This window comes from Lethenteron reissneri, chromosome 24 (genome assembly GCF_015708825.2).
Source record: "Lethenteron reissneri isolate LAM-NWPU_2019-01 chromosome 24, ASM1570882v1, whole genome shotgun sequence".
NCBI classification, from domain to species: Eukaryota; Metazoa; Chordata; class Hyperoartia; order Petromyzontiformes; family Petromyzontidae; genus Lethenteron; species Lethenteron reissneri.
In genome coordinates this window covers 14,797,991-14,813,038 of record NC_083802.1, presented here as the reverse complement: position 1 = coordinate 14,813,038, position 15,048 = coordinate 14,797,991, and the positions used below count along the sequence as shown (strand labels likewise).

Genomic DNA, 15,048 nt, shown 5'->3' with positions numbered 1-15,048 from the left:
TAACCACTGGAGTAAAATAAGAACCTAATGTTGAGCCAAGAGTGCCCTCTGGTGGTGAATGATGAAAATCAAACTCGACTGCAGCTGAATTATGCTGAAGTTCTGGCAATGTACTGCACTGCCAAGACGTCAACACCATTGGGACTGGTATTCAGAGTGCCCATGCAGCTGCCTTGTAGAGTTGGTGGTCATTTAATACTGAATTTCTTTTTTAACAGGGGAGAAGTACAACGTGAAAGCTGTGCAGGTGAGAAAACGCTTGTGACTTCACCATTCCTGCTCATAAACCTTAATTGCTGATGTAAAAGCAATGTACTATTGAAACATATTCTAGCACAGATTAAAAAAAAATTGTAATGGTTATAATAGCATCATATATAGTAGAATGCCTGCTCCTGTGTAGCTTTTCGAGGCTGTTCTGTATAGCTCTCCCGATGCGTTTTCCGTTCGCACCACATGTTGCTGGGCACGATGTCTGACGTTCCACTCCACGCACTCTAGTTCATACAGCACGCGGTGCAACCTGAAATCACGGTCGGAGGGCTATTAGTGAGTAGTTCCCCTCTCATCCGGCATCATCTCAAATTCTCAAGTCCCATGACCGTCGCCCACCCCCGCCTCATCGCGAACAACAGCAGCGCGACATCATCACCAGTAGAGCCGAGCGGTCTGTGCCGGGCTGTGGTGTTTAACCCTCCGCTGCCGTGCAGGCCACAGGGAAGGACCGGAATGACCCTGGCAAGAAGCGGAAAGCCCCTGCTCCTCCACCGTCCCTCAGTTCAGCCCAGGTTAATGCATGAGAGGGTGGACCGCACTCGAGTTTTACATTCGCCGAATGAATGCATTATAAGGTTGCAATCATCACACACAAAATGCTTCCCACAAATGAACCACAATACCTTGCTGATTTCGTCAAGGAGCATACACCATCATCACACAAATTCCGGTCATTCTCGCAGCAGTGTCTTTTGGCTGGGCATTGAACAAAATCGATCACTGCATCACACGCTTTCAGAGGCGCTTCTGCGGCCGTCTGGAACACTCTTCCAAAATCAGGAAGCCGCTGGAGCTATGCGCTTTAAAATCCAGATTGAAAACGAATTGCTTTAGAAATGCTTTTTTAAGTTTTGATTTTTGTCCTTCCCCCGCATCTCCGATTAGCGCGGTTGGCTTTGTACGGAGCGAAAGAAGTTAAACTTACATCTATGCACACATGTGACAGCAATAAGTGCACACACTGTAATAATCTTATATTAGTAATGATACTATTGGACATCCACACAGACGGTGAATTGAAGGCATGAAGGAGGACTTAAAAGAGAAAAACAGAGGCCTACAGGAAGCAATCGCAATGACTAGCGAAAGGAAGAGGTGGGAGAAATTTGACCAGCCTCCTCGTCAGCCAACGTCTAGCAACTGACGAGGAGAGAGAGAACGACGGAGAATAATAGTTTACAGCTGTTGGTCAATCCACTGATGAATGAAGGCCACCCCACATCACACCCGTCATTAAACATACTTCACCATGCTGGTCAGTGCGGATTGGTGACGAGGCCTGGGGGTGGGGACGGGTTTAGATGTCACTGCTCATTGACGTTTGTCCGTCGCCGGAAATCAAACTCAGACCGTAGGGTTCGTGGCGCAGGGTGTTGACCACCTCTACACCCCCAACACAATGTAAATAGTGAAGCGGAAGAAGTGTTTGAAAAACCTCTTAAAGCCGGATGTGGACACTCTATGTTAAGAGCTTGCAGGCTGAATTGGTTTGCGTGTGTGTGTGTTGTTTTCAGAGTATCGGCAGCAGTTTGTCGTCACCCGGCAGCGAAAACGTCAGCTTTAGCTCCCCGATGTCGGGGAACACGTCCGGGGCTTTCTACACCCCGCTGGCTGCCGAACGACAGTCCCTTCAGGTAACAGATTCATCATGTATGGCTGCGTAGGTTTTTCACAGTTCTGTAAAGCTCTCCAATGTGTTGTTGGGTTGTACTGCACGTTGTTTGTCACGATCTTCTTGGTTCTTTCAGTGAAGTCAACCAGTATATATACAAGGACTGTTTTCTTGAAATTTATCTTACTTGATACAGCTATCGTGCTGTGACGGTTCCACCTGAAGACGGAAGCTTGTGTTGCCTCCGAAACGTCGTGAGAATTATTTTATTATGTTAAAATTTATTATTTTATTATTTCCCTTCTACGTGACTTTACCGAAAGAACCAAGAAGATGAATCCCTGCAGTCACGAAAGCTTTAAATCGAAGTTTGGCACAATGTCTGACGTTTCGCTGCACATGCTGGGAGCTTCGGTTTACCAATTTTCATTCGTTTGTGTACTTAGACTAGTATTATTCACACACACACTGTGTGTACTGAATATTCAGTTTTGGACACAGCCTGGAAGCGTGTCGGAAAGATGTTGTGGATCATCATGGGAGAGAGGGAAGTGGTGGACAATTGGATTATGCGTTGTGTGAGAGAGGAGGTTATTAATTAATGTGTTCATTCGTGTAATTGATATAAAGCCAGGTGAGAGCCCATTGAGCCCTCACCATCCCTTGTCAAAAGGTGACTGGGGTAAAACACACAGAAATTGTGATAAAAGGTCAATAGCAATCCTGTAAAAACCGTAAAAGACATACAAAGGGGTCATCACAAAATATAAAAATGTAATTATCATCAGGCCCCCCTCCCCCAACTCTGTCTCTCTGGCCTCTCTCTACATGTGCTATACAGAATGTCCATAAACCATATCGTCATATGTAACGTTACGTGCTAACCTTGCAAATTGCACCTCCGATTAGCATGGTTTGCTACGTACGGTGCGAAAGAAGTTCAACATACATAGTTCAAAGTGCTTGGGATAACGGTGTGACGGTCGGCTGCTACGATGCGGCCTGTTTCTGCCGTGGCTTTGGCTGGCGTGCATCAGGCCCTGCACGACGACAACACCCTTCTGCAGGCGGAACTGGCTCAGCTCCGCAAGGAGCACCGCACACTGCTGGACAAGACGCACGGGCTCGAGACGCAGCTCACCAACCGCAGCTTGGAGATCCGCGAGGTGGGCGCTCCGCGTGCATGCAACCTCGGGCCCATTTGGACGCCACGGTTGCGAGATGTTAACTATCTCGCCTGGCATACACGAGGCCGTGGGTTCGATCCCGACCCTGGCGCCTGTATATTTGGAGTTTGTATGTTCTGGCGGGGGTGGTTGTGTGGATTTTTATCCGGGTCCTGTGGTTTTTCCTTCCACATTTGGCTGCTATAAATTCTCAGTTGATAAGCCACTTGATTCAGCTATCATTTGTGGCCAGGTCACTTGTGAAAAAAATCTACATAGCTAAGTGGGCCTTACCTGGTAAAGTAAAAAGTTTACTTTCGTGGACTCATTACGTAAAATGTGAACGAATTATAATTAATGAATTCTCACGCACACGATCCAATGCGTTGCATGTGTTGTGAACGAAACAGTTGACGTTAATCAATGACTCGATACAATACGTGTGCGCCTAGTGACGAAGTTGCCATGAAAATCATCTGTAGAGTGGCACAAACGGCTTAAGGCGCGCTTGTTTTCCTGTTCACATTTATACAGAGGCAAGCAGCGGATAAACAGAGGAAGGCTGAGCTCAACAACGAAGTAAGGAAACGCGTGGATCTACTAACACACGATGATTTAAAATAATATAGACCCACCCCTTAATTGAATGGTGCGATACAAACAATCATCTTCACGAACCTGCTTCCGCCCCCCAGCTACGACGAAGCCTACCCCAACCCCTATCACTACCCCATCCCCTATTACTACCCCATCCCCTATCACTACCCCAACCCCTATCACTACCCACGAACCCCTATCATTACCCGATCCCCTATCACTACACCAACCCCTATCACTACCCCAACCTCCTATCACTACCCCAACCCCTATCACTACCCCAACCCCTATCACTACCCCAACCTTAACCTCTTCTTAACTACTCCGACCTGTTCTCAAAACTGGCACCATAACTACACCGCCACTTTTAATTACAACCCCACTCTTTATCTCAACCACCACCATCATCTTATGTACAATGTTATAGTTGCTGTATAGCACCTTGGAATAAGGCGCTACATATATAAATCTAGATAAGGTAAGATTAAATGTGGCATTTCTAGCAGACGTTTGCGGGAAGAAAAAGCACGTGGGTTTTTCTCTGTTTCAGGTCGCTCAGTTGAAGAGCAAGCTGGGGGAAAAAGAAGAGGCCATGTGGGTGATCGTTGAAGAAATCAAAAAGCTCAAGAAGGCTGTTGACACGTCAGCGGTGAGACTTTGACGACTGGTATCCAATACTAACCTTTGGAGCAACATCATCGTCATCATCGATAACACCTTAATATATAGAGGACCACAGAGCTTGGGGGTGGAAGTTGGCACCGGCTCACCTCCTGGCTGCCTTTTCCACTTGTCTGTGGTTCATCCTCGTGGTCCTGAGTCATTCTCTGTCTTGGAGAGTGAGCGAGTACTGTGCGGCAGCAGGTTACAATGTGAAATGATTATAATTATTATTATCTGTGATCAATCTGCAAAAAATTGCCATGACATTTAAATTAATTCCGCAATAATACACAGCCATTTAGCTCCACCGCTTAGGTCTTTACGTATACGGTCATTCAGAGTAACAATCCAGTTAGATTATGAGATAAAGTCTCGTAGATAGAAAAATTATAATAAATAGTGAATAAAAATTATAAAATTAAAATAATTAAACTAAAAAAACACTAATGTAGACTGTAGCCTGGTTCTTAACCGGAGTGAGTGTACTGGCAATCTATATTGTGGACTGTAGCCTGGTTTTTAACATCGGTGAGCGTACTTGCAGTCTATAATGTAGACTGTAGCCTGGTTATTAACCTTGGTGAGTGTACTGATAGTCTATAATGCAGACTGTAGCCTGGTTATTAAACTGGGTGAGTGTACTGGCAGTCTATAATGTAGACTGTAGCCTGGTTATTAAGCTGGGTGAGTGTACTGGCAATTTATAATGCAGACTGTAGCGTGGTTATTAACCTTGGTGAATGTACTGGCAGTCTATAATGTAGACTGTAGCCTGGTTTTAAGCTGGTGAGCGTATTGGCAGTCTATAATGCAGACTGTAACCTGGTTCTTAACCCGAGTGAGCGCACTGGCAGTCTATAATGCAGACTTTTGCCTGGTTCTTAACCTTGGTGATTGTACTGGCAGTCTATAATTCAGACTGTTGCCTGGTTCTTAACCCGAGTGAGCGCACTGGCAGTCTACAATGTAGACTTATTCTGGTTCTTTCAGTAATAATTGATGCTCGAGAGGGTTAATATTATTTTAAGTAAATACAAATGTAACAGAAAAAAAACACTTATGAGCTGCGTTGTGATTTGGGTGCTGGCACCGTGTGATCAGGTCGACGCCAGCGGAGTGAAGAGAGATTGGGAGGATGAAGAGGACATCATGATCAGCGGTGAGCTCATGGCTACAACATTTACCCGTATAAACCAATTATACAGAGATGCTACGTCAGCAATGGTGCACAAGCATGGTTAAAAATACAACTCGGCACATTCGTCAATAATACTACCAGCCTTAAAATAAAAAACATATATATAAGGGTGACATTTCAAGCAATGGCCCTTCACCTATTATGTACTTTTTTGCCTTTTAAGGCAGTATCATACCCGTGTAAAAGTTTACCGCGTGCATTATTGGTGGTAAATATTAGATTTCAAAATCAATGGGTTTTTGCCATCGTGGTGCGGGTGTACAATCCTCAGTGGGCTATAATTGTTTTTAAATCAGTCGCACATATATAAACAGAAACAAGAAAGTAGGAGGGATCACGTTGATCGATTTGAACAGTAAGTGGGCGGGGGCAGGACAATTGTTGGTAGAGACTAATAACAGAGTTGCAGTCAAAGGAGGGAAATCTCCTGAGAGGGTACCCACCATGGAGATGGATGATGAATTCATGCTCTTATGATGGATTGTCGTATTTCATGGCAATGAGACATGGTCGATGGCTTGCCAGAGGTCTTCATCTAGCAGTGGATAGATAGTGGTTGCGTGGATTTTTCTCCATGTCCTCAGGTTTTTCCTTCCATGTTTGACTGCTTTAAATTTCCACGTGATAAGCCACTTCGTTGAGCTATCATTTGTGGCCAGGTCGCCACTGAAAAAGAGCTATGTAGCGCTGGGCCTTACCTAGTAAAATAAATATAGTTTACTTTAGTTTAATGGCTGATGATGAAGACGATGATTACGCAAAACCTTCGGATGAAACTAACTTCCGTGTTTATGAATTTGTATTTTTGGTAAAAGATTCGGGAAGGAGAGATGGCGGGGCTGGAGGAGAAGGCGCGGAATCTGATCTCGGCGCTGCACTGCTGAGGTCACCATGCTGAGCCTGCGAAACCGCGACCTCAACGTCCGCCTACAGGTGAGCCACACGGAGCTCCAGGGGCACCGGCCATAGATGGAGGGCGCGAGGAAAGCCTCCTCATCCTCCTCACGCTGAGGGGGATGAGCTCTTCACAGGGCTCTACGGTGGCGAGAGGGGTGCCACGGTGGCGATGATGTTAACTACCTCGCCTGGTATACAAAAGGTCGTGGGTTCGATCCCGACCCATGACACCTGCTGCTGTATATTTGGAATTTGCATGTTCTCCCTAGAGTCGCGTGGATTTTTCTCTGGGTCCTCCAGTTTTAACCTCCACATTTAGAAACATACGTTGGGTTTGCTATCATTTGTGGCTGAGGTCAATACTGAAAAAGAGCTATATCTCTCAGTAGACCTTACCTGGTCAAATAAAAAGATTGTAGTTATAGTTGAGTTTGTCTATTCCAACTTTCACAGAGCAGTGCAACACCCCTATGCTAGAGAAAAGCCTAGAGCTACTTCTGAGATCCATCTCAGTCAACTAACCCATTGGGTATGCATGTCCTCTTCCAAAAAGAATAATGACCATCGCATGATGGTAAAACCCAATATCTTTAACTTTCAGAGATGGAATTGAGCCAATTTTAATGCAGAACTAAGTTTCATGAGACTTTATTTCTGTACAGTTATTGGCGCCCGGGCTGAGACGAGCAACTCACTAAACTTGAAAACGAGCTTCAATCACAGGCAGCTGCTTCGATTTGAACCAGGATCTCAGCATTGCATGCTCTGCTCCCTGACCTCTTAGCCACCCGGCCTCCTCGCATATTTTAATTGATGTACACAGGTGTCACACATTATATGTATATATTTTAAGAACCTGCTGCCGGAATGTTGACGATGGTCTGATGGTCTTCTCCCTCCCGCCGCCATTCCCTTTGTCGTCTGTGCAGAGGACTGAGGCGGACCTGGTTCACCTGAGCAAGGACTGCGTGCCCCTGCAGCAGCACCTGAGCTTGGCGTCGGAGCTGGAGCACTCGCGCCTCGAGCTCTCGGACCTGCGCAGCCAGATCGCCGACCCCGCAGGCCCCGCGTCGCCCGGTGCTGGCGCGGTGCCGCTAGCTGCGTACGAAGGCCTGAAGCGCGACTCGGAGCGCCAGATCCGCCAGCTGCAGGAGGACCTGGAAAAGGTGCTGCAGAGGACGCGGGACTCCGACAACAAGATGCGCCGCCTGCAGCAGCAGCTGCTGTCGCTGCCGCTGGGCGGCGGCGCGGCAGGGCCTGGACCCGGGAGCATCGGGGCGCTGTTTGCGGCCGACGCCGAGAAGGACGCGCAGCTGCAGCATGCGCAGAAGCGCGCTGGCGAGCTCGAGCGGCAGCTCAAGGAGGTCGCGTCCAAGTATGAGGCGTCGGCGGCCAGCGTGAGCCGCCTGCAGTCCGAGGTGAAGGCGATGAACCGCGCCGTCAACCAGGAGCTGGTGGAGGAGCTGAAGCGCACGTACGGCGCCAAGGTGGCCGAGCTGGAGAAACGCCTTGCGCTCGCTCAGGCGCTGCGGCAGGAGGCGGACAAGAAGGTTGACGATATGAAGAGGTCCCTCGAGCAACGGGTGCGGGAAATGGAAAATCAGATCGCCTCCTCCCGCTCTTCCCAGAAGGGTGCGGAAGGGCTCGTTGACAAGATTAAAGTGTCTTATGAGCAGCAGATAAGGGACTTGGAGAGCCAGCTGCTCGCGGCACGGGCGTCTTGCAGGACGACCGAGGAACGTGCCACAGAGCTCCAAAATCTGCTTGAGGACTCGCAGAGAGCCCTTCCCGAGTCGGTGCCTCTTCGGCAGTACGAGGAGCTGGAGACGTCGTTCAACCTGTCGCTGGAGGAGACGAGCGAGAGGCTCGCGGGGCTCACGGAGCAGTACAACGCGGCTCAGGACGAGATCGGCGGCCTCCGCCATGAGCTCGCCAGCCTGCGGAGCTGCAGCGTGAATCGGCAAGAGCACGAGGCCGCAAAAGCCGCGACGCGGGCGACGCTCGATGACCTCGATCGGCAGCTCGCCGAGATTTCTTCCAGGCATTCCGTGGCGGAGAAGGCAAGGAAAGCTCTAAGCGCGACCGTGGAGCAGCAGAGAATGGAGCTGTCCACGATGACGGACAAGTTTACCGAGTCCGAGAAGGTAAAGACAGTACTCAAAGTGGAACTCGACGCGAAGAGGAAGGAGGCGGCCGACTTGTCGAATAAGCTTTCCGAGGCCAAGAACAGCAAGTCGAGCCTTGCCTCTGAGCTCGAGGCAAAGAATAAGGCGGTGGCTTCGATGGTAGCCAAACATTCAGACATGGAGACGGCACTGGCTGCTCATAGATCTCAGATTGAAAATCTGCAGAAGAAATTGGCCGAAGTGACAGAGAAGCGCTCCGTGTCGGAAACAAAACTCACCGAGATAAGCCTGAAGGCGCAGAATTTGGAGAGCAACAAGTCTGAAATGGTGCCGAAGAGCGTGTACGAGCAAGAGATGGCTCTGCTTCAGGAGGAAACCATGATGCTGAGCAGGCAGATTTCGGAAATGTCCAGGAGGGTCGTGGAACTGGAGGATGAAAAGAAGGAGGTGGATGCCAGATGGTCACAAAAGCTGTACGCGCTGCCGGAGCTGGAGGCGAAATATTCAGAATCGCAAGCGGAGGTCAGCAGGGTAAATGGAATGCTGCGAAGTGCTCAGGCTGAGCTCACGGGCTCGGTCCCCTTGCAGAAGCATGAAGAATTAACGGCGTCACTGCAGAGGGAGATTCATGATATTAACCAGCAGCTTGGCGAAACGGAGCACAAGTACATGGAGGCCGACAAGGTGAGGGCAGCATTGCAGAAACACGTCAAGGAGATGAGCAATACCGTGGAAGAGCTGAGGTCTAAGAACAATCAATTTCAGAATGAACTCAGTAGGTTACGAACAGAGCACACTTCACTGCAGACCACTATTGGCGACCTCAGGAGTAAACAAGAACAATTTGAAGAATATAACAAGGAAATGGATGAGCTCAAGACTCTTTTAGCCCAGAAAGATTCTGAACGTTTGGCATGGAAGAATAAAAACGAGGTGACCCAAAACGAGCTGGCGCGACTGCAGCAGGAGTCCACCGGTGCGGTGGCCGCCACCAAAGACCTTGAGCGTCGCTTGGAAAACGCCCTGCGGAACCTCGCCGAGACGGAGCGGGCCAGGACGTCCCTGCAGGGCTCGTTGGAAGGCGCCGACGCGCAACTGGCAGAGGCGAAGAAAAATCTGTCGTCGGCGCAGAGCCACGTGGAACAGCTGAAGCAGGAACTGGCCAACAGGGACGCGATCCTGCAGCAGAGCACCTCTCCCCAGCGGCACTTGGAGCTGCAGGCCCTGTCCAAGTTGAGCGTGGCTCAGCTGCAGGGTCGCGTCGCAGAGATGATGCAGGCGCAGGAGCATTCCGACAAGGCGCTGGCGGAGGCGCTCGAGGAGAAGAACCGAGCGCTGAACGAGCACGGCCAGTTGGAGAGGGCCGCCAAAGAGCTGCAGAACCAGCTCGCCAAACTCACGGAGGAGGTGAAGGTTTCAGAAAGTCGAATGAAAGAGATGCAGAGGCAGGTTGCCGAGCTGCAGAATGAAAATTCTGCCCTGGAGGTGTCTGTCGCAGAAGTGAATGAAAAGCTGAGGGAGAGGGAGCGGAGTATGGAAATCATGGAGGATTCGCTGCAGCACAGCATCCAAGCGACGCACGTGCACCAGGAGGCCGAGGCCAAGCTGAAGTCCGAGCTCATGCAGCAGATGGCTCCGATGGCGGAGCAAGAAAAGATGGTGCTATCGCTGCAAGAAGTGATCGAAGGTCTCGGGAAAGATGCAGTTAAACTCAATGCACAGTGCAAAGCGGCGGAAGAAAAATCCAAAATCCTGGAGGCGACCGTGGCCAATCAGAAGAAGGAGATGGATATGTTGATTGAGAAATGCGGGTCAGAGTATGTGCCTGTTGAAAAGTACGTGGAGCTGGAAAGCGCGTTCAACGAGAGGGTGTCGGAGATGATGGGGAAGCACGGCGAGGTGATGGAGACCGCGCAGAGGCTGCAGAAGGAGGTGGCGGGTTGGGTGCAGAAGCACGCGGCGCTGACGGAGCAGCATGTTGGGACCAAGGAGCAGCTGGAGAAGGTGACGCGAAAGTTGGAGCGGGGATCGACGAATGTGGAAAAAGGCATTGTGGAGAAGGATAATGAAATTCAGAGGTTGAGGGGTGAAGTTGAAAAGTTGAAAGCCACGATGGAGAAAGAAACTGTGTCCGTTGAGGCGTTTAAAGAAATGAGATTTCAAAAAGAGGCTGAGGTCATGGCATTGTGTGAGCAATTGGAGGCCTTAAACAAGAAGCACAAAGAGATTCAGTCTCTGGAGAAGATGGAGCAACGGATGGCGTCCGACGAGAGGCATTTGGAACTGGAAGCCGAGGTTCTTTCGCTGACGCAGCAGCTAGAGGAACTGCGAAATAAGTATGAGGAATCACAACTCGAGTTTTCAAGATATCGATCGGAGGCTGACGGAGCACAAGACGAGAGGGAAGTGGCAGACTCCAAGGCAGGGGACTTGCAAAAACACCTCTCGAACCTTAAGCAGAAGCTGGACGAGGCCAGCAGGGTAATCAAAGAGCTGCAACAACGTTTGGATAAATCAGCTGCGCTGATGAAACAAAAGGATTTGAAGGTAATATTAAGGGGTGGAAACCCCCCCCCCCCCCCCCCCCCGTAATGATTTTTTTTCTTGTTGCCATTGATGTCCAGGCTTAGGCACGTCGACTTGCTGTGCTTTTTGGAAACTAATCTTGAATGACTGCCCGATTTCCAAACTAAACACCATCCCCAGCACTGGCTCAAGTACTCTTGACAGACACATAATGAGCCCCCACCCCCCGGGCCACCCTGGTCCCCACCAACCTCTACAAATGAATCCTGGCGACCGTTGTTTTGTGCACACAGCTCACGGAGCTGCAGGAGGAGGTGGGGACCCTGCGGCAGGCTCTCAACAGCCTGTCGCAGCTGCCGTACGCCACGAGTGGCGGCGGCGGCGGCGGCAACAAGCGAGCGAGCCAGCAGCTTGACGTCCTGCAGAGCCAGGTCAAGCGCCTGCAGCAGCAACTCACCGTGAGTTTCTTCGCTTCTTCCTCTTCACCCGCCCCCCTCCTCGCCAACACGCCCCCCCCACCCACCCGCCTCCCGCCATCATAATTCGACTCTGATTTTTTTTTTTTAGGGGAGCGTTTGGGACGTCCCTTGATGTTACATAGTCTGTTGCTTTGAGAGAAATAGGAGGAGAATATTCAAACGTGTTTGGGTCATTTTTGACAGCGTATGTGAAATTCACTGTTCCGTGTTAAACCATAGCCGGTGCTTCGATTTATATGGGATCTGCGCCGAATCGCACGTATTTATTATTTACGCTACGTTTCACCTTGACTGTAAACAACAAAAAATCCACACGACTGACTTCACAAAACAACGCCCGCTTCTTTCAGTGATTTGTTGTTGGACCTGTTTATGATAGATATTTGTTATCGGTGTCACTGTTTGAAGGATTTTGAAAAATCACGGTTCGTGTTGTTATAGCGAAACTCTGATAGTACTTTATATGTTTTATCTTGGGGTTCCCCCGCCCCCCGCCCGCCCCCCCCCCCCCCCAGGAGGCTGACAAGCAGCACAAGGACGTGGTGTCCGTGTACCGTACCCACCTGCTCTGCGCCGTACAGGTCTGTACCTTGCCCCCCCCCCCATTCCCCCCCTCTATTTCCTCCCCATCCCTAGACATTTCTCCCCCCCCTCCCCGTACCCTTTGGCCCTGTATGTTGGTTAACTTTCCCCTCATCCTTCCCTCCCTGTACGAACTTCCACGTCACGGTCACCACGTGGGTGGGGCGTTGAGCCCAATTCTCCCCCCCCCCCCCCCCCCCCTCCTGGAGTACCGAGACTGGGATTTTGTCCATAGAGTTTCTGTTCGACCCCCCCCCCCCCTCCTTGCGTCGCAGTCGGTGATTTGTACTCGGCTCCAATTGAGTTGGAATAAAACAATTAAAAAAACTTTTCCCACACCCCCCCCCCCCCCGCCCAATTATTGCTCAAGCAAGATTTTGATTAAATATTTCTGTTTGCGTGTTTAGCCGATTTTGGTTTCAATGTTTCAATGCACGATGGGACTCGGAGCAAGCTCTCAACATTTTCATAAGGGTTCTTGAGCCTGTGGGTATAATTAGATCTAGCATGGAAAGTCTACACACACACGCTCTTATACAGGGGGAACGGTAACGCTGAAGGGTCCGCATATTTGTGCCATCTCCTGGCCAATTCGCAGCGCAGAGGCTTTTGGTAATTTGACAATATTTGTGTGATCCCTCAACCCTTGCCACCACAATGTAGGATCACAACGTGCATTACGCATGCCCATAAAGCCATGGATAATGCACACCGCAATATTGCATATATTTCGTAATTGGACGATTGGATTATTGCAGATGGATTGATGGGATTAGCTCATGCGCACGAGCGAAGTGGAACATGGCATCCCTAGAGCGCGTCAGATGCCGACGGTATTGGGGGGCGCTCCTTCCAGAAGTGGATAGATGATCACGAACGATGATGCCGATGATGATAATCCCCCAAAGCAATGTTTATATTGTAATTAATGGTCGTCATTTAAACTCATCTCTGCGACCGCAGGGCCAAATGGACGAGGACATCCAGTCGACCCTCCTGCACATCCTCAAGATGCGCAAGGCGAAGGAACCACTCCGTTGACGCCGCGTTAGTTCATGTCCCGCGCTGCCGCCGCGCAGGACAACGCCATCACAGGATGGACGTGCACACTACTCTTTCGTTCCTGCTTAAACACATTGACGGGATACGTAGTATGTATGTTCACTGGGCTCTCGGTAAACCGCGCTCGCACGCGCACACACGCGCGCCCGTTAATTTATTTTTAAACCGTGGCTGCAGGACGAACTCGATTTTGTGAAACTGTCGGATCGTCCCCTTGCTGCACTCTCCCTGCTCGTTAACGTATCTTCCCAGCCACCCTCCCTCGTGCTCCCCCTTCAACTCTGGCCCTCCTTGAATCTTTCACGTTTCCGTGAGGGCCTTAACTCCCCTCCCCCCCAGCCCTACCAACAAGCGTGGTTAATCAAGAGTCTACTGCATACATACTTACGAGTGTTTGTGATATGCATTGGTCTAAAAAGATTCCATTATGTGCAGCGTAAGCTAACATCAAATGTCTGTATTTTTGATTCATGTGTTTGTGTACGTGGACTAAGATTTGGTGATATTTTCCTCCCCAATTTTGTTGATGCTCTCCCCTTCTGTTGGCTTCAGTAAGTGAAGTCCGCAGCGGCATTCGGCGCGATTAGCACGACATTTGAACGTATTCAGCTGATGCAGTCCCCTTACAATTATTAAAATAAACTGAGTTGTGGCCTTGCACTGGGGAACATTAATCGTCCAACCACTTTAGAGACAGCACCAACAAAACAACACGTAATTGCTGTTTGTTTATACTACGATACGGGAGATATTTTCTGTCCAGGCCTAAATTTTAAAATCATATTTTAAAAATGCTTCCTTGCTACAAAGTGCAGCCAACAACCCAACACCTTGCCAAATAGTAAGAGGACATTGCTGTAGATTCAGCATCATAAATTGCCTTGCGTGTTTCGTAACGGGGACACGAGACTCTCCGACGCATGCGCGTGTGTTCGTGTGTGTGTGTGTACGTGCGTACGTGTGCAACTCTATTTTTCAGATTTTTTGATACTGATGTATAAGTGCTACTTGGCTGGCCAAGTACTTGGCATACTTATCATGCTCGAACTTTTCATGAGCTAATGTGAATTTTCGTAAAAACGAACTTGGACAATGAAACTGCTTCTTATTCAAGGTACTAGTTATGTTGGCTAGAAACTTTATTTCATAGTATTTTTTTTCTCTTTTGCCTCCTGTTAGTGATTGCGGAAATGGACATTTTGCTGTGGTGCGGTATTGTTTCTTTAGAGAGTATAGTGATATTTTTTGATGTACCATTCTGTCAGCTTGGCTTTTTGTGCAGGCCATTTCAAGCTTAAAAAAACATGCCATTTGCTACAGGCTGACACTATTTATACTTGCTTTATGATGTTTTTTTGGGGTGCGTATTTGTAAAATTAGAAATGTTAAAATAAAATGATATGTTGCATATGGTTGGTGTCATAACGGGTTACCTCTGTGCCGTGTTATTTTTTTTATTCGACATTGTCACATTATACTGTGCTATGATGAGTTAATGAGTTAATGATGACGTCACCCTGCTGCTGCTCTATACAAGAATGGGAGACACAGCAGAGCCTCACCATTCTGGCGAATTGCCCGATGATGCTGGATGCAATTACCAGCGAAACGTCGTACTCAAATTGTTAATTGTTGTGGTTTCATGCTTCAACACACCGGCGGGCTAAAGCAGTGAACTATTTGTCTTTTGTCAACGTGATACTTTTTTACTGATTGGTCGTGTCGGGTGGTGGAGGGTTACGACACATTTATAAATAACGCGATCTAAACCCAAAAACATTGATTATGAATACTGTGCTATATTGCAAAAAGTTTGGCTGGCTAGCCACGTGCCACCCAGCACCGGCAACATGGGTGTGGCGTC

The 15,048-nt window shown here is 49.0% G+C and overlaps 1 protein-coding gene across 1 annotated transcript in view; it reads left to right on the top strand.

The window, feature by feature from the left end:
- LOC133346675 (uveal autoantigen with coiled-coil domains and ankyrin repeats-like) overlaps nucleotides 1-14,597 on the top strand; it is a 30,340-nt gene extending 15,743 nt beyond the window's left edge. The window contains 14 exon segments of the mRNA XM_061558459.1: nucleotides 219-247; nucleotides 711-788; nucleotides 1,791-1,910; nucleotides 2,926-3,054; nucleotides 3,589-3,633; nucleotides 4,202-4,300; nucleotides 5,416-5,473; nucleotides 6,062-6,070; nucleotides 6,338-6,390; nucleotides 6,392-6,445; nucleotides 7,339-11,082; nucleotides 11,355-11,519; nucleotides 12,056-12,121; nucleotides 13,086-14,597. Coding sequence (XP_061414443.1) covers nucleotides 219-247; nucleotides 711-788; nucleotides 1,791-1,910; nucleotides 2,926-3,054; nucleotides 3,589-3,633; nucleotides 4,202-4,300; nucleotides 5,416-5,473; nucleotides 6,062-6,070; nucleotides 6,338-6,390; nucleotides 6,392-6,445; nucleotides 7,339-11,082; nucleotides 11,355-11,519; nucleotides 12,056-12,121; nucleotides 13,086-13,163 — 4,727 coding nt within the window. The 3' untranslated portion in view covers nucleotides 13,164-14,597.
- The last annotated feature ends 451 nt before the right edge of the window (nucleotides 14,598-15,048 follow it).